Below are 24,562 nucleotides of genomic sequence, written 5' to 3' on the forward strand. Positions count from 1 at the left end.
GAAGGAAAGTTATGACCAACCTAGATAGCATATTCAAAAGTAGAGACATTACTTTGCCAACAAAGGTCTGTCTAGTCAAGGCTATGATTTTTCCAGTAGTCATGTATGGATATGAGAGTTGGACTGTGAAGAAAGCTGAGCGTCAAAGAATTGATGCTTTTGAACTGTGGTGTTGGAGAAGACTCTTGAGAGTCCCTTGGACTGCAAGGAGATCCAACCAGTCCATTTTGAAGGAGATCAGTCCTGGGTGTTCTTTGGAAGGAATGATGCTGAAGCTGAAACTCCAGTACTTTGGCCACCTCATGCGAAGAGTTGACTCATTGGAAAAGACTTTGATGCTGGGAGGGATTGGGGGCAGAAGGAAAAGGGGACGACAGAGGATGAGATGGCTGGATGGCCTCACCGACTCAATGGATGTGAGTCTGAGTGAACTCCGGGAGTTGGTGATGGACAGGGAGGCCTGGCGTGCTGCGATTCATGGAGTCACAAACAGTCGGATATGACTGAACGACTGAACTGAACTGAACAGGTAGAAATCTTGTGTTCCTCAAAGTTGGGCCAAGAAAAATAACTCTCAGATAACTGAACAGAAAGTGATGGCATAAAGCAGAAGAGAGTTCCATCCACTCAGCTCACCTAAGTCTCCTAACTTGGTTTCATCCAAAAGATCCCTCTCTCAGATGGGACTGGCTGAACGAATTTTTGAATTTTTTGATTGTTCATATTACAGTTAAAATGTTTGTCTTCGGCTGCTTCCTCGGTTTCCATACAGACTTGCGATTCTGAATTCTGGCCAAACTTCAGAATGACTGAGAGCCTCACTCAGTAGGTCTGGATGAGGAGCTGTAGCCTGAATCAGTAACACGTGTTTCTGTCCCTGCCCCAGGTCTTTCTCAGTCGTTCAGAAGGGTCTCCTCTGTGTGTGTGTCCATGCGCGCACCAGTCGTGTCTGACTCTTTGTGATGCCGTATGCTGTCACCCACCAGGCTCCTCTGATGTTCCAGCAAGACTACTAGAGTGGGTTGCCATCTCCTTCAGGGGATCTTCCTGACCTAGGAATCAAACCTGAGTCTCTTGTGTCTCCGGCATTGGCAGGCAAATTGTTTACCAGCTGAGCTTCCTGGGAAGCCCCTCCTATACTTACCCATGTCTGTGTAGCTGGCTAGGGATCTGACTGCTTCCTCACAGCTATGTCTTTTCTCATAAACTTTCCCTTCTCCCTGTCTTCCTCAGTGTCCTACGGAGAACTGCTGGGTTGCTTCCTTTCATGAGCTAATGGTGCACTTTTAAAACCGAGTACTGTTCTTACTTGATCACCTTATAGTCTGGAGTGTTCTGTGTAGATTTACCCATGCTCCAGGTGTCAAGTTTTCTAGTAAGATTGCTTGCTTGTTAAATTCTAACTTTGCAATGGAGGACCAGGCTTGGGGATCATGAAAAAGTATTTCTGAGTGTCTACTCAGGGTCTAGCATTGTTGGGGTTTTTTTTTTCACTCATGGAGGAGGGATTTTTTTTGTTTTATTTTTTGTTTGACGTGTGTGTGTTTGTGGGTGTGTGTCCCAGAGAGTGGGTGCAGTGGATTTTCCTCCATCTGCTAGCTATTATTATCCATGTCTTTTTTCACCAGAAGGGAGGTTTTAGAAGTATTCTTGAATTCTAAGCAAGTACGGTTTCTTCCCAGGGCCTTTTATAATGAAGACTATTTTTCTTGTTAGTTTTCTAAGGTGGTTTCCTACCCATCTTTGTCCCGTGCTGTCTTCTGGGTGATGTGAGGATAGTGTTGGTGTTTGGGGTTTTTCATGTGTGTTTCAAGCGTGAGGCCTTTACAATTAGTCATAATGCTGAGAGCGGGGAGCCGGGAGCAAACCCGAGCGCCTTCCTGTTTCACACACAGATGAAGGGAACTGCCGTGACATTTATCTGTTTGCTTTCCTGTGCTTTCATTTTGGGTCTGTGCACTCATGTTTCCATCTTCTGTGCTCCTAATTTCTGCTGAGGTCATGAAACTCGGTATGATTTCAGAAATGTCACCTGAGTGGGCGGTCACCCTTTTCCCACCTTAGTTTTCTGTCACCCACAGTCTGAACTCTAGCGCTGCCTCTGAATGTCAGTTTTCACTCGCTGAAAACTCACTGGGTCAGAATCAGTGTTCCTAAGGAATGTTTTTGCAGAGACATGGGGTTTGATTTTTGAAGCCTTGGGCAGAGCAAGACAAAGATAACAAGAGGGTCTGTCATCTTGGCCATTCTGTCATGATGCCTGCAGCCAAGAATTTTGCCTAGCAGCCAGTGGAGCTATATGACCTTAGAAACCCTACAGACTTTACGAAAATTTAAATATTTGCTTATATATGGGATCCTTAATAGGCTCTGAAGTGTGCAGCACTGAGAAAACATCTTGACTTGTGAGCCAGGGGTCCCCAGCCAGATAATCCATAACTAATAAATTATATGACCTTGAGGTCATCTAGCCTGGGTCTCTCTTTCCTCATCTATAAAATGAGTTTGAGGAGATGATTTATAAGATCCTTTCAGAGTATGACTCTTCCCTTTGGGCATTTCACTGGGAAAACAGCAGGTTCTTAGATGGGAAGATGGGGGAGTATGTGTGAAGAACAGCAGGCAGAAGAGTGTTGCTGAACCACAGACTTCCCTGAAGGCAATGTTGGTGAGCTGTGGAAAGGGCTACCTTAGAGCTTGACTACAGAGGTCCTGAGCCCACGATAAGGAGCATCACTTCACTCAGCAATCAGAGGGGGCCATGGATGTTATTTGAGGAAGGGAGTGATAACCTCACAGCTGAATTAAGCAAAAGTATACAGCCAGAGGGGCTTCCCAGGTGGCACTAGTGGTAAAGAACCTGCCTGTTGATGCAGGAGACACAAGAGACCCAGGTTTGATACCTGGGTCAGGCAGATCCCCTGGAGGAGGGCATGGCAGCCCACTCCAGTATTCTTGCCTGGAGAATCCCATGGACGGAGGAGCCTGGTGGACTATGGTCCACAGGGTCTCAAAGAGTCGGACATGACTGCAGCGCCTGAGCGTGCACACACACACACATACACATACAAAGGGAGAGTGTCTTTTATGGAGCCCCACCAGGCTCAGCAGTGGGCCAGCCCCTAAGGGCCCCCAGGCTGGAATTTGTCATCAGAGTTTCAGGAAAGCATTTGGAATTGGAGACAGGGGCTTGAGACTGTTCCCAGGTGACACTAGAACCAGAACACAGAAGATCTTCTATGCCGAGAATGTAGGGAAGAGAGAGGTGATTGCTTAGGAGGAAGTCTCAAGGGCAACCAGAGTAGGACGAGGCGGCAGGGAAAGTATAGTCAAGAAGACAGGAGGACATCCAAGAGAGCCACTTCCTGGGGAGCCCAGGAGACGACAGCATTTCCAGAGTGGGCAGTAGTGCAGAGTGCTGAAGAGACCAAAGCAGCCTCAGAATAGGGGCTTGGAACCTGCCACGAGGGTCTCACTGCTAACCTTCAAGAGGGCCACTTCAGTGTAGAGCAGGGCCAGGAACTTGATTACAGATAGACCCAGAAAGGGTGCTGACAAAGTCGCTCGGGTGGCTATAGAAGGAAGAAGAAACTTGAACAGTGACTTGACAGGAGGCGGTGGGTAAAAAGTGAAAGTGGAAGTGTTAGTCTGCTCAGTCGCGTCCGACTCTTTGCAATCCCACGGACTATAGCTTGCCAGGTTCCTCTGTCCATAGACTTCTCCAGGCAAGAATACTACAGTGGTTGCCATTTCCTTCTCCAGGGGATCTTCCTGATCCAGGGATTGAACCCAGGTCTTCTGCATTGCAGGCAGATTCTTTACCGTCTGAGCCACCAGGGAGGTGTTGGGGGAGACTGCAGTAACTGCAGTATCAAGTGAAGATTGACACTATTGGAGTGTGCACAGACTTGAGGCCAGGGAGAAGCCTTGGAGGATGAATGAGTACAGATGCTAGAGTTGGAATAATGCTGGGGTGGAGCAGGCTTCCCAACACGGGGAGAGTACAGTGGGGGCTAATGTCACAAAGGAAGAGGGGTGCATGAGGAGTCATAGAGTTGGAGGCCAAGCAGTGAGAATTGGAGTATGTCACGCGTGTTGGCCTTTATGTTTGTAGTCGTATCTGTGATTGGGTTACTGCTGGGAAGGTAAACATGGAGACTTGGGGAACTCGCAAGGGCATGAAGGGGGCTTGGAGGCGTGTCTGTGGACTTGGCACCTGCGATCTCCGCCGCCTTTGTTCATTCTGTAAGACAAAGGCAGACAGCCTTTGTGGCTCAGTGGTAAAGAATCCACCTGCCAGTGCAGCAGACACAGATTCGATTCCTGGTCCAGGAGGATCCCACATGCCACAGAGCAGCTCAGCCCGTGCACCGCAACTGCTGAGCCTGCGCTCTAGAGCCCGGGAGGCGCAAGTTCTGAGCCCACGTGCCTAGAGTCTGTACGCTACAACAAGAAAAGCTACTGCAGTGAGAAGCCTGTGCATTGCAACTAGAGATTAGCCCCCGCTCGCCACAGCTAGAGAAAAGCCCGCGCAGCAATGAAGACCAAGCCAAAAATAAATAAATAAAATCATTAAAAAAAAAAAAGACAAAGACAGGATGGGGCTCAGAAAGCCAGGATTGGTACTTGCTTGCCTGCAGGGGTGGAAGCTCTGACTCCAGCTGTAGCTCTCACCGGCTTCTTATCATATCTAGCTGTGTTCTCGTTTTCTCACAGTTGAGTTGAATTATTTCCAAAGAAAATGATAGCATGATTCTTAAGAGCCGACTGACTAGTGTTATTTTTCAAGTCTTGACTTGTCTGGTTACGGACCTAAACCTGAACTTTTCTATTGGTAATTACGTTTTTCTTACAAGTGATGTATAGTCATTTCAAGCGTCTTAATTATCAGGGCAATAATTGGGAGGTTTCCCTGCTTTCTGGTTCAAGTCGGTGTCAGTTTCATTGCTTTCAGCTATCAAGTTTTCTTAAAAGAGAAAACAGCCACAGTATAGCCTGCTGTAACTGCTAAATAACCAGGACACTAAGTAACAGGCCACATTCAGTGGTTTTGTGTGTGTGCGTGTATGTGCTTACTCAGTCATGTCTGGCTCTTTATGACCCCACGGACCCTCCAGGCCTCTCTGTCCGTGGGATTTCCCAGGCAAGAATGTTGGAGTGGGTGGCCATGCCCTTTTCCAGGGGATCTTCCCGACCCAGAGACTGAACCCTAGTCTCTTATGTCTCCGGCATTGGCAGCCGTGTTCTTTATCAGCTGAGCCACCAGGGAAGCCCCCTTTCAATTGAAGAGCTCTATTCAAAACCAGTTCTGGACAATAACATCCTCCCCATGGGTCCTTTTTTCATTTAGTCACTAAATTTGCATTGGATAGGATAGATTATTAGTCAGGAATCATTTAGTTGGAAGTAACAAATTCTTCTTTGAACAGTTTAGCTTTAATATGAAAAGAAAATAGAAGAACATATGGATATTGGTCCATGTAGCTGAGGATACACAGGGGTGGATTGACTTCAAGAAAGGCTGGATCTGTCTGGATTGGGAGGAAAGTTTGAGGGAGAATGGATACATGTATATGTATGGCTGATCCCTTCACTGTTCACCTGAAACTATGACATTGTTAATCGGCTATACCCCGGTACAAAATAAAAAGTTTTTAAGAAAAGAAAAGCTGGATCCAGGGGCTTAAAGAATGTTGTCAGGATTCTAACTCCGAAAGTTTCCATCTCTGTTTGGTTCCATCATCACTGAGAACCTCAACTCTGCATCCCTAGAACTTAGAATCCCAAAGAAGAGAGCCCGTCTTCCTCCCAGCTTCCATCTTCCAAACTCAGGGAAGCCCCTGGCTTGTGCCCACCCCTGAGCGAGTCACCATGGCCTGAGCAACGAAGAACTCTGCTGAGCCTAGGTCACGGGTCCACCTGGGATGAAGCGGTGAGGCATCTTACCTGGTGTCTCACCAGGATAAGGAGGAGCAGGGGTCTCCCGAAGAGAAAGTAAAGAGAGGGAGGAAAGGGATGCTAAGTTAGCAAAACCACAGAGGGCTACTCTAGATACCATCTCACAGCATAAACAGTAAACACAAAGGTAGAGCTTCTCCAGTCTGTGGTTGGGTTTTTTTATTTTTATTGGAGAATAGTTGCTTTACAATGTTGTTAGTTTCTTCTGTATAGCAAAGTGAAACAACTGTGTGTATGTGTGTGTGTATATATATATATATATATCCCTCTTCTTTGGATTTCCTTCCCCTTTAGGTCACAGGCTGTAGTTATTTTCGAAAGGCTCTCCAAGTGTATTATTTGTTGTTGCTCACTCTGGTCACGATCTTCCCTGGATTGACCTCTAGATGAAAGCAAGGGAGACTGTAAAGTGACTTTGGGAGGAACACACACAATTCTGAGTGCTCCCTTAAAGTCCTCTCTTCCTCTAGGGTCTAGACATCACCTTGAATTGGTTCCAATAAAGGGGATTTGGTTCAGCAATCATCTGGTTTCAGTCAGGCCCGAAAGGAAACCATGAGAAAAGGTTTGGGCGATTAGGTCCAGCTGAAAGTAGGAAGTACTGAGCTTTGTGCAGTGAATGTGTGTGAAAAGGGTGATGCTGAGAGAGACTGAAGAGAGAAGTGGGAAGGGACGCCCAGATGAGTGTTGGCGGACACGCCCTGTCACAGCCAAGGCTCCTTCCTCCGCTCCCAGCGGTGAGGCCCTCGCCTCTCCTGCCGGGCCCTTCCCACCTTGAGCAGGCCTGGGTGGTTCCTGAGCGCCCCTGTCACCACAGAACCATCTCGGAAGCCGGCGTAATAAAATGCCATCTTCCTCCTCTTCTCACCAGCACACCCACAGGCTAGGTCTTGGTGCAAACCTCGGTGATAACACAAACAGGAGAATGCTGAAATTAGACAGCTGTCCAAATATGGTGATCCTTCGCCACTATTTTTAAACCACACTGATATGAAAGTGCCTGTATTCCTCCTCCCCCACCCGCCATGTATAGACAGTCTGCTCAGCACACTCCAGATCTCCCCAATCTTTCTACAAAGTGTAGTTGCAAATAGATCCAATAAAACCAACGGAGATAAGAGCTTTAGTTAATTCACAAGTGAAGACTTTAAAGAAGTATCTCATATATTTGAGGAAAACCTCTTAATCTCACTGTGACAGTATCAGCATTAAAATCTAGCTCAGAGAAAATATAAATCATGATTGTTCCTTCTCTTCATGACTTACAACAGAAATGTTTATAGTTTCCAAGTGGCAATTAGATATGACAACATGGCCAGAGTTAATAAACCTATCAGTTCTTAGTTTTTAAACTATGTAGAAAACTCAATGAAAAGTTATAGGATTCATGATCATTACTGCCTCCGCTTTACCTGTGCTCACGATTTAGTATTTTGTCAGTGTTCATATGGTAAGAATCAGTCTCTTCTTTAAAGTCTTTCTTCTGGAGCAGCAGTGAGGTTTAAGATATATTCCTTGTGATCTTCCTGAGGATATTCCAAAGTGGACATTATTAACATTATAATTTTGTAGATGAAAAAACAGAGGCCCAGAGCGGGTATGGATCTCAAGCGAGTTGCACAGCAAGGAAAGGGTGGCCCAGTGTCCACCCCTGTGGTCCAGCCAAGCCTTCAGGGCTGCACCTCTGGCCTGTGAAGCTCATCCTTTACTGCTTTTGTTTTCCTGTCATTTTCACTGCTGCCCTCAGGCAGACCAGATTCACCTTCCTTTGCTTTATGCAGCTGCCGTGCCACAAAGGAGACGGGAAGAGGACGTCTTTCTTGGTCACTGTTAGACTTCCTGACACCTCTGCTCCCCCCGCTTGCCCCACTTACACTAAAACCAGTTTACTGACACTGGATGTGGTGAAGGAAAGTACAGCGTTTATTGGAGGGCCAAGCAAGGAGGATAGGCAGTTCATGCTCAAAAGGCCCAAACTCCATGATCCCTTTTAGGGAACAGGTGTGGGTTGCAGGGTGCCTCTGATCGTCCTGTCTGCTGGGCAGTCTGGGCTGCGATGCGGCTCCCCTCCTCAGGCCGGATGGCAGGGCAGGCTTCAGCTGTGGATGTCGGGCTTCTGTGGGAAGATTCAGGAAGCTACAGAAACCAGAACTAAGATCTCCAACATGCCTTCAAGCCTGGCTTTGTTTCATATCCAAGAAATGTATTGATAGTAAGTTTGTTTTTATCTTAAGGAGACACCAAAACTCTATAAGTTTTTATGGAAACTATTTGAGCTTCCCTGATGGCTCAGCTGGTAAAGAGTCCACCTGCAATGCAGGAGACACAGACGATGGGGGTTCGATCTCTGGGCTAGGAAGATTCCCTAGAGGAGGAAATGGCAACCCACTCCAGGATTCTTGCCTCGGAAATCCCATGGACAGAGGAGCCTAGTGGGCTACAGCCCAGGGGGTCACAAAGAGTTGGACACGACTGAGCACATATCCATGCATCCGTTTCAATGCAATTCTGTTGATGCTCAGAAACTGGACTTGCTTTGAAGGAAAGGAAATGCGGGGGAATCCTTTTTAAACAAGGATCTGCTTGCTCCACTTGCAGTAAAGCCAGTTTACTGACACTGGATGTGGTGAAGGAAAGTACAGCATTTATTGGAGGGCCAAGCAAGGAGGATAGGCAGCTCATGCTCAAAAGGCCCAAACTCCATGATCCCTTTTAGGGAACAGGTGTGGGTTGCAGGGTGCCTGATCAGCTCATGTACAGTTGTCTGATTGGCTGATGGTGAGGTAACAGGGTGATGTTTCAGGAATCTCAGTCATCATCTGGTTCCAGCCTGTCTAAGTGCTGGTGGTCAGCAGGTAGTTAACTTCCTCCACTGGGTGGGAGTTTTAGTATCTGCAAAACAACTCAAGGATATGGCTCAGGATATTATCTATATAGCCCTTGAGGAGAAACTAAATGTCCTTGACTTTGTTCTATGCCTAAGCTATTATGATTGGGTTGACTAAAAAGTCATTCAGGTTTTTCTGTAAGACAGTATGGAAAAACCCAAACAAACTTTTTGGCCAACCCAGGGTCTTATTTCATTATTCTTTGTTTCTGTTTCATTTTTGCGTTTTTTTACTTCTCTGGTTAAATTTGCTCTTTGGTGCTCTGGGAAGGCCTCAGAAGCTTAAACTTTTTTACAAGCAAGAGGCTTGGAGGTCACAGGGGGAGAGGGCGTTGTCTCAACAGGAAGGCCGCACAGGATCGTGCTTGCTTTCAGTGGGAAATTTCTCAAGGGCTGTAATAGGGTTAATTTATATTTTGATTAACTTTAAAAAAAATCTAGTTGGTCTGTCTCAGCCCAGCCCCTACAACATCTGTTCCCTAGAACCCAGGCCTGTGGGAGTGATGTGTTTTGTGCTCTGTTACTTCAATCAGCTTGCCTGGGCCCAATGGCAGGGACCCCAGAACCTGAAGGTGCTGACAAAGATGACCTGCTGCTGTTGAGTGAAATCTTCAATGCTTCCTCCCTGGAAGAGGGCGAGTTCAGCAAAGAGTGGGCTGCTGTGTTTGGAGATGGTCGGCTGAAGGAGCCAATGCCCACTGCGGCCCCAGGAGAGCTGGACCCCAGGCCCCAGGCAGGCTCAGGATTCCTTCCTTCACAGCTTCTAGATCAAAACATAAAAGACTTACAGGCCTCGCTGGAAGGTACGGACCACAGGGCTTGTAATGGGGGTGGGGGTGGTGGGGGAGGTGATATATTGTTTGTTTGTTAATCCAAAGACCTGTTTTTCTTTTTTTATTTTATTTTTTTATTTTTTACTTTACAATATTGTATTGGTTTTGCCATACATCAACATGCATCCACCACGGGTGTACACGTGTTCCCCATCCTAGATGTCCATCAGCAGATGAATGGATAAGAAAGCTGTGGGACATATACACAATGGAGTATTATTCGGCCATTAAAAAGAACACATTTGAATCACTTCTAATGAGGTGGATGAAACTGGAGCCTATTATACAGAGTGAAGTAAGCCAGAAAGAAAAACACCAGTACAGTATACTAACGCATATACATGGAATTTAGAAAGATGGTAATGACAACCCTGTATGCGAGACAGCAAAAGAGACACAGATGTATAGAACAGTCTTTTGGACTCTGTGGGAGAGGGAGGGGGGGATGATTTGGGAGAATGACCTATTTTTCTTTATCTTCTTTTTTGTGTTTTCTAACTTTTATCTCATATCCAGTGTCTTTTATTTTTTGTTTTGTTTTTGTATTTTTCTTTTATGTCCATTGACTTTGGCTGAAGCTTCAGAATCACATTCTAGCCTTAAGATACGTATTAGGGTTTAAAATCCTCTTCTTTGCATAATTTTCTCTCCATGGTAACACTTCCTATTAATCAAAGGCTAGAGGGGTGGTCCTCAGTCTTCCTGTCTTACTTTGATTTTAGGCTTTTTCATGGCACCCTTGAGGGATTCAGAGTGCCTTCACAGTTGTGGCCTATTCACGTGGCCATTCCTGCCTGGCCAGTGCCCTAGCTGAGTTCTCCCATATACTCGTGAGACAACGTTCCCATAGACATGGGGCTTTCTGGGTGCTTCTTCCCTCTCCCACCATGGCCCACCCCTTTCCTGAGTACGCCCTCAGCTCAGCCATTCCTGTTCTACCTGAAACACATGGCCCAACAGAAACAGTTTTCACACTGATCAAAAGTGATGAGACACCTTGGTAAGGGTTCAAGGTACCCCAGAGCTCACCAGCAGCTCACATGCTGGTTCAGAATTATTGATGTGCAGAGCAAATTGATTCTGAGTGCAGAAACTAACACTCAGGTTGAAAGTTAAATTTTTAAGTTGGAGTTTCTAAACAAACAGACCTTGAGAAGGAAACCATTTTAGTATCTGAAGGCTTTTCTGCTCTTTCCATGTTTTAATTATAAGGCAAGGATTGCTGTTCAGAAGTTCTCAAATTGTTTTGATTTTTCCATGAATTTAGGTTATCTCCTTAATAAACAGCATGTTTATCTGGCACTTAGAGATGAGAACAAACAGCAGAGCTGGAATGATTAAGTAATTATGGGCTATTATTAAAAAAAAAAACACTCAGGTCTTTGGAGATGAGATCATGGACGTGGCAAAAGTTGGTGGGCAAGACCAAAAGAAAATCTTTCCTCTTTTTTATGAAATACGTGTTTCCTTTCATCTTCCTTTTTTAGTCCTATTTTGTAGCCGTCTCATTTATTCTCAGTAATGAGGTTAGAGATGAGAGGGATAACTGCAATCCAAAACTACTTCTCTGCCCTGAGTCTCACCCGAGTTTCACCACCTCTTTTGCCAGAACCCCAGATGAACAAGGTTGCCAGAGACCAGGTTTCACCCCCACCCACCTGTGGTGCAGGCGCTAACAAGGCGTGGGAGAGTCGGGAGAGGCAGGGCCGGAGCGGGATCCACGGCTCAAAGCTCAGGGCTGCTAGAGACCCTCCAGCTGTGCTGCAGGGCGAATGCCGCCCCCCCAAAGCCCCCAGCTTTGGAGACACCTGGGCGCCTGCTGCCACCAGGAGCACTGGTGGCCTCCTTAGCTGGGGTGGCTGAGCATCACTGTCTCATGGGCACCTCGGGCTGACAGTGAGAACTCAGAGCTTCACATCCTCTTCCTGAGCGGGTGGAGCAAGACCTGAGCTCAGGCCCAGAGCACTGTCCCCGGAACTCTGCCCGAGAGCTGAGACAGGAGCAGCAGCCATGGGCTTGGCACTTCAGCCTTGCCCCACGGCCAGGAGGAAGGCCCATGGCACACTTGGGGCTGAGGAGGGAGTGGGCCACGGCACGAGAGATGCAAGCTGGCACTACGGAAAGAGAAAGAGGTACTTTAAAGGGAAGTCATTTATGTCTCAGGCAAACAATTTCACTGGAGGTTGCTGCCCTAGTAGCACTGAAGCAAGATTCTTATTTGTCCAGCAAATATGTATTGAGTCCTCTGGGTGCCAGGCACTGGGGAATCACCTGAGAACAAAACAGGCAAGGCTTCTGCCTTCCAGGAACTCACATTCTAATGGAGAGGAGATAATTGTGGTGCTGGAGAAGACTCTTTAAAGTCCCTTGAATAGCCAGGAGATCCAACCAGTCAATCCTGAAGGAAATCAACTCTGAATATTCATTAGAAGGACTGACGCTGAATCTCCAATACTTCGGTCACCTGATGTAAAGAACCACCTTATTAGAAAAGACTCTGATGCTGGGAAAGATTGAGGGCAGAAGGAGAAGGCAATGACAGAGGATGAGATGGCTGGGTGGCATCATTGACTCAATGGATATGAGTGTGAGCAAACTCCTGGAGATAGTGAAGGACAGGGAAGCCTGGTGTGCTGCAGTCCACAACGTTGCAGAGAGTCGGACCCGATGAGCGACTGAGCAACAGCAACAAAACATAATGAAAAAGCAAATCACATTGTAGGTTAGAGAGTTACCAATGATATGGAGAAAAGGAGAAGCAGAGCCAGAGCTATTCTTGGGGGAATGGCAGAGTAGGTCAGGGAGAGAACTAAATGGACTCTTACTGAGAAGATGAGGTCTGAGCAGAGACTCGCAGGAGGCCGGAGAATTAGCCATGTGGAGATCTAGGCAGGGAAACCCCTGTGCCCAAAGGGAGGGTCTGCAGGAGGAGCACTGGGGTTGGAGTGAGAAGAAGTGCTCGGAAAGGAGATGAGCTGGGTCACATAGGCCTTGTAGTTGTTAGAAGAACTTAGGAACCATCATAGCATCTTGGACCAAGGATGGACAAGATCTGGTTTACCATTTACAAGACCCATCTGGCTGCCAAAAGTTTCATTTCCTCTGCTGAGGTTCTGTCAGGATCAATGTTAAAGAAGTCATTTTGTAATCTCTGAGTTATCCTGTTTTCTTTGCATGTGTGTGTGTGTGTGTGTGTGTGCTTAGTTGCTCAGTTGTGTCCGACTTTTTGCGACCCTATGGACTGTAGCCCACCAGGTTCCTCTGTCCATGGGATTCTCCAGGAAAAAATATTGTGGGTTGCCATTTCCTTCTTCAGAGGATCTTCCTGAACCAGACATCAGACCCACATCTCCTGCATTGGCAGGCAGATTCTTTACCACTGAGCCACCAGGGAAGACCAGATATTAGGTATTAGACTCACTAAATAATTCTCAGCAGAGACTCAAGTCATCTGAAGGAGCTTTCTACTTCTCCACAGATGTGGTCTTCTTATCCGTGGGTTAGCCCCCACTTCAGAGACACTGAGGTCTAAAACTGATCTCCTTTATCATGGTAAAATGACAAGAACGAGCTCTGCCTATGGCACGTGCGATGGGCCAAGCGCTGCCCCACGTGCTTTAGGTGTGTTATTTCATCCTCACCACACCCTTCCCAGACAGGCAGGCAGGCAAGCACTGGTGTCATCTCCAACTTGCAGCCTGGGAAACAGAGAAACAGGGAGTAAGTAATTTGCCCCAGATTAGACCTCTGGTAGGAGGCAGGCCGGATTGTGGGCCTGAGCCACTAGACTCCAGAGCTCATGCTTTTCGCAAATCTCTGCTGTTGCCGCCAAGTACCACATCTCTGATGGCAACCGGGATTCCCCGATGGGCTCCCTCGGCCTCGCCTTGGGTGCTTCTAGAGGAGCCGGAGTTGTAATGACTGTAACCTCGGTCCTAGGCATATAGAGACCAAGGCAACCACACGGTCATGGAGGAGAGATGTGGGTGTGGGAAGGAAGGTTTGTGTCAACCACAAAACGTGGATGACGTTCCAGAATTTTGTTGTTGTTCTTCGGTTGTTCAGTCTTGTCCGACTCTTTTGTGACTCCATGGACTGTACTCCACCAGGCTCTTTTGTCCATGGAATTCTCCAGGCAAGAATACTGGAGTGGGTTGCCATTCCCTTCTCCAGGGGAGCTTCCTGATCCAGGGATCGAACCCCTGTCTCCTTTGTCTCCTGCATTGAAGGCAGATTCTTGACCCACTGAGCCAGTGGAGAAGCCTGATGTTTCAGAACAAATATGTGAATTTGAGATTATCTCCACAGCCTTTGCCGGTGCCTGCCGTCGCCCCTCGTTGACTCTAGTGCTGACCTGCTCAGTCTGGCCACCACTCTTGTGGCTTTCTGTGAGGACCAGGTGGAGCTGCATCCTCGGGGTCCGAGGGTCCGCAGGGCAGAGGTGGGCAGCTGTCTGGAGGCAGGCGCAGACATCTCGGGATCTTTCCCCTTTCTGCCCCCTCTGCACTGCCCCCTGCCTTATCCACCTTCACTTCCTCAGTCTCTCCCCTTCTTACCTCTCCGTTCTCCTCTGCCTCCCTCTCCTCTTTGGCCTCCCTTTGCCTTGGGGAAGCAGAAAGAAAAGGGGAGCAGTGGATTTCGTAAGAGAACAATTATATCTTCCTTCCCCACCTACTTCAAGCTCTAGAAGAGCAAAACAAAGGAACTTACATTTAGGATCAAGTTGTGCTGAAAAATGTGAAGGAGTCAATTTTAGCAAGACTTTCTAAGAGTTTCTGAAGTTGCCAGCATGATAGGGGCCAGGATTTTCTGTGTCACCCAGCAATGAGAAATTGCACCTTCCTGAGGTCTCTTCCAGTGAGGAGGATGGGGCCACCCAGAGGCGCTGCCTGAGGCAGAGACCCGGCCAGGCCTTCTTAGACATTCTTCTCCATTCCCACCAGCATCAAGATTTAATTTAGAAACAGATGCTGATACTGAAAAGATAACCATCTGCTCAAAATAAATCCACCAGGACATCTTCTAATTTAGGATCCTGCCAACCACAGTTAGGCATCTTGTTCCAGAATCTCACAAACATACAGCCCTTTGTTCCTTCTGGATGTTCTTTTGTTTCAGCTAATCCTGAGGTGTTGTTGCCATCTGGGTGGGTTTCTACTTAAAGCCAATGTCATGTCAAGCTTAGCCTTATCTCAGATTCGCCTTTCCTTGACCAGAGCTCACCTCTTGCTGTCTCTGGCTTAGCCTGGCTCTGGGTAACTGATGTTTCCAGGCCTCAAATGGAATAACGTGAAAGAAAAGGCTGTGGGCTGCATTTAAAGATAATTTGAACAGAGAGTATGAGCCACTGGCATTTTTATTTGTTCCATCAAAGAAGCAGCACTTTCTAAACCTGTTAGGGCTCATCCCCAGGTCTTGGCTAAATTCTTGCAGAAATTAAGTGCCTCTATTAGTCCATAGAAGGAACCTTGGTGACCATCTTCTCCCCCCTCATTTACACATGAAGTGAGGTGAAGTGAAGCCGCTCAGTCATGTCCGACTCTTTGCGACCCCATGGACTGTAGCCCACCAGGCTTCTCAGTCTATGGGATTTTCCAGGCAAGAATACTGGAGTGGGATGCCATTTCCTTCTCCAGGGGATCTTCCCGACCCAGGGATCAAACCCAGGCCTCGCGCATTGTAGGCAGACGCTTTACCCTCTGAGCCACGAAGGAAGCCTTCAAGGCTTACACATTTACACATGAAGGGTCCCCAAAGGGGACCTTCTCATGACTTGCCGAGTTGCTGTGGTTTTATCCACCATCCACATAATGTTTAAACTCTTCTGCTGCTGTTCAGTCGCTGAGTCGTATCAGACTCTTCTGCTTCCTGATGGACTGTGGCTCTCCAGGCCCCTCTATCCATGGAATTTCTCAGGCAAGAATACTGGAGTGGGTTGCCATTTCCTCCTCCAGGGGATCTTCCCCAACCAGAGATGAACATGCGTCTCCTGCATTGGCAGGAGAATTGGCTCAATTCTTTACCATTGAGCCACCTGGAAAGCCTCAGCTTGGCATAAACAAACACAAGCTACACTAAACTCCTCAGCTTGGCTTCTGAGGTCCTTCAGGGCCTGACCCCGGTGTCATCACTGCCCATACCTCCCATGCCTTCACTGAGCATGATTTAATGGCACTACTCTGCTGGGGACCATGTGTCATGTCTAAGCTGGACTCCAGGGAACCCGACTCTGCCCTCCCCCCAGAGCATTCCACCACTTCACACGTGATGTTCTGCCTGGCTAACTCCTCACCCTTCAGGTGCTCATGTTCAGCATATCATCCAGGGGCTCCCTCAGCAGTCAGTGCTGGCTATTTCTGCTCTCCATCCCCTTTATACCCAGTACTTAATCATTCCTCTCATTTCACCTCATTGTAAAATGGGCTGAATTTTCTGTCTTGCTTCACATTGTCACGGGCAGGGTCCATGTTTGTGTTGCTCACACATCATATTTCCCAAACATAGCTCAGTGCCTGGAATCAATGTTCCAAAAAGACATCTGGGTGGATGGGCTGATGGATGAATGGATGGATGGCAGACAGGAAGGAAGGGAGAGATCCAACTGACACTGCATCACTAATTGAAGAGAAAAAGGTCTGAAGACAATCTCAGGGGTTGGTTCTCATGTGTGCTGAGTGATAGCAGAAACCCAGAATCATTGGATGTACTGAGCGCCTGCTCTTCAGCCTCTGTATGCCCTGGTTTCACCCACGAGCTCCCATTTTATCCATACAACAACCTAATGAGGTAGGAATTTTTATCCACCCTTTGCCAGTATGGAAACTGGGGCTCAGAGAAGGTGTGGACGGCAGGCTGGTGCCTGGCCACAATAGCCATGGTCTTCCCACATTCCCCTTCATGGCCAGCCCTGTCCCAGAGCGCCCAGGGCTCTGCTCATCAACCCAGCCTGGGCTTCTACCCTCCCAGTCAGTGAAATTACACTCATGGTAAAGCGCTACGCTGGGTGGTGTTACTTTGGCCTCACTTGCTGCTCTAGCTAGCTAGTATTATTTCTGGCCGATTTATATTTTCCCTTATGTCAGTAAAGGGGGCAGGATTGCTCCAATAAAATTTTATATATGTTTCCTGCAGACGGGTAGCGCAGTTGACATATCAAAGGAACCGAGAACTTGGCTCGTCAGCTTGCCCCCAGAGCTCTCAGTCTCATCTGCCCCCACGCTGCACCACCCCGTCTCCTGACACAGTTTCTCTGAGATGGGGAAGACATCCTTCCAGCCACACCTTCCTGTTAAAAACGCCTCAGCCAACAAACACCAACTGAAGAGCAGTTGATGGCAATTTTAGGAATATTAGCAACACTGAGTTCTCTGTAAATAGCATTTTTTCCTGACAGAAGCCAAGACGTTTGAAGTCTGGCTTGGCATTCCATCCATAATTACCCTAGTTGTACCCCTCCCCTAAAGAATTCCCAAAGCAGTACGAGTGAGAGTGAAACTGCAGCTCAGCTTAGTATTTGCTTAAAACATATATATATGGGTTTCCCTGGTGGCTCAGTGGTAAAGAATTCACCTACCAACGCAGGAGACGTGGGTTCAGTCCCTGGGTTGGGAAAGATCCCCCTGGAGAAGGAAATGGGAACCCACTGCAGTGCTCTTGCCGGGAAAATCCAAAGGAGAGCGAGCCTGGCGGGCAACAGTTCACAGGGTTGCAAAAGAGTCAGACACGACGTAGCAACTAAACAACAATGACAATATATACATATATAGCTGGGGTCACAACCATAATATTTCCTCCCCTCATGTGCAAATGGTTGGATTGTTAGATTTATGCTTAATAGGTGTTCTGAAGAGAAATTGTGATTTGGCCAACTGGCTGTTTCTGCTTCACATCGTAGGACAAAAGAACAGTGATATGCCATGTCTTTGGGAAACTCTGAGGTCTACCTTCCCCATCATCTATCATCTTCGTCCCCAAAGGGGCAGTGTGTTTATGCACATCCTCCTCCATGTCCTTTGCAGCAGAGAAGCCCCCAAGTCTGTAGATTCTCCATGTTGCTTTTATGGTTCCTGAGTGTTTAGGTGAGCAATATTCAGAACTCCATACTTACAAAGGGATCTAATTAGAAGACATTGTCTTTATAAAGACAAGGCTTCCCTTGTGGCTCAGCTGGTAAAGAATCCACCTGCAATGCTGGAGACCTGGGTTCGATCCCTGGGTTGGAAAGATCCCCTGGAGAAGGGATAGGCTACCAACTTCATGAGAATTCCATGAACTGTATAATCCATGGGGTTGCAAAGATTTTTGGAAAAGGAAATGGCAACCCACTTCAGTATTCTTGCCTGGAGAATCCCCATGGACAGAGGAGTCTGGCGAGCTACAGTCCTTGGGGTCACAAAGAGTCAGACACAACTGAAGCGACTTGGCACAGTCTTTATAAAGGAGCCTGCCATTACAATCCTTTAAATGATAGCTTTAAAATATGACTTGTATTTCTGGGACTCTAAAAATATGACTTGATATACAGACGTTCTGTTTGTTTATAACCATTCGGGAATATGCCCATCACATACAGCGAGGGGGTCTGTGTTTTGACGTGTGCATTTATTTCTGCTTCCTTGAGGAATGTGTTCTATCTTATACTCTGAAAAAAGACAACGATTGAACCTGCCTCTTTTCCAGCATTCTCTGGAGCCACATGTTGTGCGTGTTTTTGAAATGGGAAGAATTATCTCATGTTCCCACTGTATCGGCATTTAGAGATGGGGGAGGGGTGGCCTTCCACACCTCTCACGTGCCTTTTCTCTGCATCCATTTGGATTCTGTCTGGAAGTGTGGGCCTCCCTGAACTCAGAGAGCCCAATGGGGTCAAGGAGCTTAAAGCTTCGGGAGCTGGGAGGTGGGTGCTCTCTGTTTCTGAGGAGAGCTTCGCTCCTTGCCCCAGCTCTGGCTTCAACAGAAATGAACCTGATCCTGCCAGAGATGGTGGCTATGGCAGCTCCTTAGGAGCCATCTATGGCAGTACCTCCCACACTACACTCGCATGAGGGTTGCTGAGGGTTTGCAGTTCCTTGGACTCCACCCCGGGGATTCTCATTTAGTAGGTGATGTCCCAGCTGCTGGGGCAGGCACCACACTTTGAGAAGCCCTGCCCTGAGAGACAGGGGCCAGGCTGCTAGCATTGAGAAAAGGTTGTGTGAGGTTTCTGCCAAGCACAGGTGGATCCTGACCCTAAATGTCCAGGAGAGGATTGTAGGGAAAGATGAAATTGACCCAGTTAGATGCTACCTCTTTCAGCGTTATTTGGCACTTAGCGAGACTGCGATTTTAACTTTCCACATTTACCACTATTTATGTGATTAGGGTTTGGAAGGAAAATGCCAATGGGCCAATTTTCTAGGAACCAGGGAGGTTATGTTACTCCTGGATTTCACCAAATACTGGTCATTTTTTAAAAAACGGCTTTATTGAACTATAATTTACATACCATGATATTCATCCATTGTAGGGGAACAGTTCAAGGATTTCTGGTAAATTTATATTGTGTAGCCATCACCACAGTCTAGTGGGAGAACATTTCCATCTTCCAAAAAAGTTCCCTTAAAATCTGGTGCCTTTTTTTGTTTGTGAAATATGTTAATAACATGTTCAAGTACCATCCCAATGAATAGCAATACTTTTAAAACTCTCTGTACTTTTTCAATATTTTAAACCCAATAAATAGGTCACAGGCAGCCTGTTTCATTTGTCCTTGGTTAGTCTTTATAGGGTTTTCAGTGTGCTCAGTGGTAAAGAATCCACCTGCTAATGCCAGAGCTGCAGGAGACTTGGGTTTGATCCCTGGGTCAGGAAGATCCCCTGGAGAATGAAATGGCAACCCACTCCAGAATTCTTGCCTGGGAAATCCCATGGACAAAGGAGCCTTCATGAGCTACAGCCCATGAAGGTACAGAGAGTCAGACATGACTGAGCACACATGTGCACAGTCTCTGTTTGTATGCTGCTTGCCTAAAAAGAAAGAATCTAACCAGTGAGTATGATGCATCTCCAGTGGCAAGCACTGCTTTTCCATCTCTCAAAATAATGTTTCATAAGTGTGGTTCTCATGATTTAAGAGTCCTTCGGTGGTTATCTGAATTTCAACACGCGTCATGTGCCCAGGTAGTGCCCTAAAGAACGTAAAGATGAATCATACGTGGTCCCTGCCTTCAAGGGGCTCAGAACTCCAGAAGATGAGACAAAAGTAGCAGCTAATCAATATCAGTTCAGTTCAGTCACTCAGTCATGTCCGACTCTTGGCAACCCCATGGACTGCAGCACGCCAGGCTAATCGATATGCTATGACTCTAAAGTGGGTCCCTTATTACAAATCCTAAGTATAGGGTAAACAAGTAGTCCTAAGTATAGGGTATAGTATTGCATCTTCTCATTTCTGTAGCATATGCTGAGTGAGTTTCTTGCCCCCGAAGTTGGTTTCACTGCCACCAACTTGGTGACAGCTGAACTCTGCCATCCAAACATAGCATCCTTATCAGAGACCAAACTTTTTCTGTAGAAGACACTGTGAGCAGAGCATCCCAGGGAAAGGATGTGGTTTGAACTATTTGGAGCCCACAGTGATGCGTCACCTGATGGTCTGTGTTTCACAGTGAGCATCACCAGTGACTCAGTCCACACACACCTACCTGTACCACAGTAGGTATTATGGAGCACATTGAAGAAACAGTTTCTTGTTTCTTGGAGAAGACAGGACTTACACATGAAGAATTAAAGCAGATGTACAAAGAAGTATATGGTAAAGTTCTAAATTAAATGAGTTATCCCGGGACATCCAGCAGAGGCAGTAAATGCTGGGGGGAACTAGGCTTGCTCCCCACCCCACAAAACAGGACTGCTGCACACCTCTTAATCATTAGCAACAGGAAGAGCCCAGGGGGCCTTCAGAACCTTGGGTTAGACAAGATCAGTGCTATCATAAGGATATGGCATCAAGTTAAGGTGGACATTCTTCCCTCTCTTATATTTGGACTGGGCTGCCAATTATCTGTATTAACTAAATTTCACAATTTAAATTAGCTGTATGGAAAATAAATGAACTGGATCATATTGGAAATAGAGAAGACCAGTCATTCACTAATTCTGTCACTGCATTTAATGGTGCTCACTTTTTGTGACATGGGCACAAATGGTGCCCATTTGTAACAGACAAACAAGGCACCTGATTTCCTAGGAACACTATTGATAATCTTTGGTGTGACCATGAAATGATGTCACTTGGTAAGAAAGATGGGTATAAAATTGAAAGCAAGAATGCTTTGACCTTAGCAATTTCTCATTTGCAGTCTTCCCCCTAATTTTCCATACTTTCAAGTTGGTGTTCGTTAGTCACTCAGTCATGTCCAGCTCTTTGCCATCCCATGGACTGTAGCCCACGAGGCTCCCCTGTCTATGGAATTCTCCAGGCCAGAATACTGGAGTGGGTTTCCATTTCATTTTCCAGGGAATCTTCCCGACCCAGGGACCGAGCCCCAGTCTCCTGCATTGCAGGCAGATTGTTTACCATCTGAGTCACCAGGGAAGCCCTTTTGAAGTGGGCAAGATTATACATATCCACACTCCTCTGAAACGTATTCCAGATATGAGGCACAAGGAAGAAGGGTTCTGGCACACCAGCCTCCTCTCTCTTTGGAGGCCATCCTAGTTGACAGCCGTGTGTGTGCCTCACATGGAACTGACGAGACAGTGTGGCTGCTCTTCCCTAAGATCTAACGACCTGTGGTTTTGGACATTAGGCTGGTCAGAGAGCAGTGTCAGTCCTTCTCCTCCATGGCCAGCACCCAAGGCAAGCAGTGCAAATGTCAACTACCCTGCAGTGAAAGGTAATATCATTCTCTCCCCCTTAAGTGACGGTCACCTTCCTTTCCATCGACCTAACACTCTTTGCTTTATCTCTTTACTAATTTCCATTGGAGCACCTGGGATTCAGAGGCGGGGCTACAAGGGCTGAGAGCTGTGCATGATCCTAGGAACTAACATTTTAACTTTTTCCTGGCTTAAGGTCCTCATTCATAATTGGCTTTATCAGATCTAATGAGGAGGACTCAGATATCTGTCTGTATGTGACCGGGTGTTCCCCAAAACTGGATGACAACAGTAAGGGAGAAAATGGCCTCAGAGATTGGGATCCTTAGCTGAAAATACCATTGCTTCCACCAGACAAAGCATTTGATTAATGCTTTTTGCAAAGAGCCAGGCACCTTAGTTGTCAAAAAAGGGCCTTTCAAGCTTGTGAAATCTACTCTCTTTTGAGACAGAACATCTGCCTGAGGAAGATCTCATCTGTCTTTGCATCTCTCTCTCTTCCTTTGGTCATCACGTTCCCTGTGTTGACCACAGGACATTAAAGGAAGTGTCAGTTTTATTATCGTCAGAGAGCGTTTCCCTTGATGTTCTTTTGGGTGTTGCGCAAATAGTTGCCCCTGGTTTTCCCTCCCACAGGGGAGGTCTGGGGAATGGGAGGATCTCCCTCCCCGCAAGTATAATCACCTGGCTACTCACAGCTGGGCCACACCCACCATCGGAAAGCCCCCGGGGAGGGGAGAGGAGGGTGGAGTGTATTTCACTGGCCTATCACTAAGATATCTTGATACTCTCTATCAAGAACAGACTAATCCTCCAAAATCAGTCATGCTCCATACAGTTTCTTTAGACCTCCTACAGGACTAAAGAAAGACAAGTTATAGCCCCTTTAAAAAATTTTAAAAATGTCTCCCTCATCCCCACCAAGCTATATTGAGCTCTCTGTAAAGTCTCAGTTTATCATATCAAAATAAACCAAGAGTTTTAGGGGCTAACTGCACGCTGTGAAATTAATGTTAGATAGTAACAGCTTGCATATTACTAACTACTCTTGTTTGCAATAGCTTATCTCTGTAATAGATGCATTGTTGTCTCATTATAAAGTAATGTATTTACAAGAGACAGGAAAAAAGGATAAAGGGAGGAAAAATCAGAACCATAAAGGGATCAGTACACTGTCTTTATGTTTAAGTGCCATTTTAGTGAAAAGATCAAAGGCCCTGTGTATGTTGGCATAATCCCATCAGTACTCACCATCACACAATTCATAGAAGCACTTTAAGCAACTCGTCCTACCAGTATTTTTTGAGATTCTTCATAACCAGATGGCAAGCACATTCCTAGCTGCTTTTGGTTAGAAGGATAACCTGTCAGACATTTTCTTCATGTTTTTGATGGTCCCACCTGTTGGAGAAAGAAAAAAAAGCATAGGTCATCCAAGTCAATGAACTTAGATTCTCATGTGGAACGATTTATATAGAGAAGAGCCCCCAACTTCTTTGTAAATCTCTTGCATCAGGCACTCTTTTGAAAATGCCTTCCTCATCTGGAAAATAATTGGGGTCTGTCATCGTGGCATTCAAGAAGTTAGGGCAGGTGGTTCGGTAAAACAGCACTTGAAGGCAGGACTCTATGGAGCATGGAGGGTGAGGGGCTTGGGGGCAATTTAGAGCCCAGTGGGGAAGGGGAGGCGTGTCTAAGGAGGCGTGTCTAAGGCCCCCTTCCTCTGATGGGAGAGGGTTAAAGAAGGCTGAAAAGAGTAATCACCCTATTTCTCTTGACCCAGCAGATTTGAAGATTCCTCCAGGGGACACTGGAAGGCACCTTACTTCCTGAGTCATTCAGTCTAGTTTCTGAAATGATTGCTATCTCCTAGTGGTGCTGAAGCACAGGGTCTGGGGTTTCAGGCAGCTCTGTGGGCTGTGGCCATCTGCTGGGTAGGGGTGCTGATTGGGGATTAACACAAGAGCTCACTGTGCAGATTTGTAAAGACCATGGTATAGAAATGTTCCTCAGCCAACCAGCCAACAGTGGGGCATGGAATATCCTAACAAGGCTTAAAGACCGAAAGCAGCAGGGTTTGTCCGACTGAGCGTCTTCCCTCTTGAAGATGCTCCTGGCCCTGAAGCCTGACAGAGATGGGAGTTAGCAAGGAGGCTGTGCTAATGTGTCCTCTTCTCTCCCCAGAGCCTGCCAAGGCCTCCTCGGACCTGACTGCCTGGTTCAGCCTTTTTGCTGATCTCGACCCACTATCAAATCCTGATGCTATTGGGAAAACCGATAAAGAACATGAATTGCTCAATGCATGAGTCTGCTGCCTCCGTCTGGGAGGGAGCCCACAAGTGTCTCCAGATCAACACACCGGGGGGCTCACGGATGTAGGAAGTGATCAGTATGCTGTTTTAATATTTACGTGCCATTTTAATAAAATGAAAGGGTCAAAGGCCCTGTTTATATTAGAATTATTTACTCTCATTTGGTGTAAAGGGTGTCCGTGTGTCCTCTACGCGGACCTGATAGTGCCGGATGGTCTAGGAGCTGTGTCCAGGCCCATCAGCTGACAACTCCCTCTGCTGACTGCTGCTGTGTCACCGGGTTGCTACAAGGTCCAAGTTCACATCATAAATCTGCTTTGTGTTAGGTTGAAAGAAGGTGTCCTCCAGTCTCAGAGACAGCGGGAGTCTTAGGAGGCTTAAATGCCTCCTTTTATACCCCTGGCCCATGTCCCTCTTAAAGGGGGGCTGCAGGGAGACTCCCTCTTCCTGCCCAGCCACCTTCCAGCGAGCTACGGTGAAGCTCCAGCCAACCAAAGACTGCCCTGACCTTGCCTCCTGGGCCGCGGGTTCTCTCATGGGCAGAGGGACTGAGCTGGTCAGCGCTGCACAAACTTGTCTGTGGAAGCCAGCCATGTCTGCAGATCTCAGCTCTCCAGCCCTCTCCTTGGCTGGAATTCAAAAGCATGTATTTCTGGAGCCCCGTGTGACATTAACTGTTTTTTTTTGTTTTTTTTTTTTAATTAAATGGAAAA

General features: G+C 46.9%; 1 protein-coding gene across 3 annotated transcripts in view; it reads left to right on the forward strand.

Moving 5' to 3' along the window:
* ICA1 (islet cell autoantigen 1, 69kDa) overlaps positions 1–24,562 on the forward strand; it is a 138,405-nt gene extending 113,843 nt beyond the window's left edge. For 2 of the 3 annotated variants that reach the window (XM_010839716.1, XM_010839718.1), the window contains 3 exons: positions 9,379–9,648; positions 21,468–21,554; positions 23,722–24,562. In XM_010839716.1, the coding sequence (XP_010838018.1) occupies positions 9,379–9,648; positions 21,468–21,554; positions 23,722–23,843 (479 nt within the window). In that variant the 3' untranslated portion in view covers positions 23,844–24,562. The remainder of the gene's footprint in view (positions 1–9,378; positions 9,649–21,467; positions 21,555–23,721) is intronic. The other variant, XM_010839717.1, reaches the window with a different exon arrangement.

This window comes from Bison bison, unplaced genomic scaffold, assembly GCF_000754665.1.
Source record: "Bison bison bison isolate TAMUID 2011002044 unplaced genomic scaffold, Bison_UMD1.0 scf7180017864134, whole genome shotgun sequence".
Lineage (NCBI taxonomy): Eukaryota > Metazoa > Chordata > Mammalia > Artiodactyla > Bovidae > Bison > Bison bison.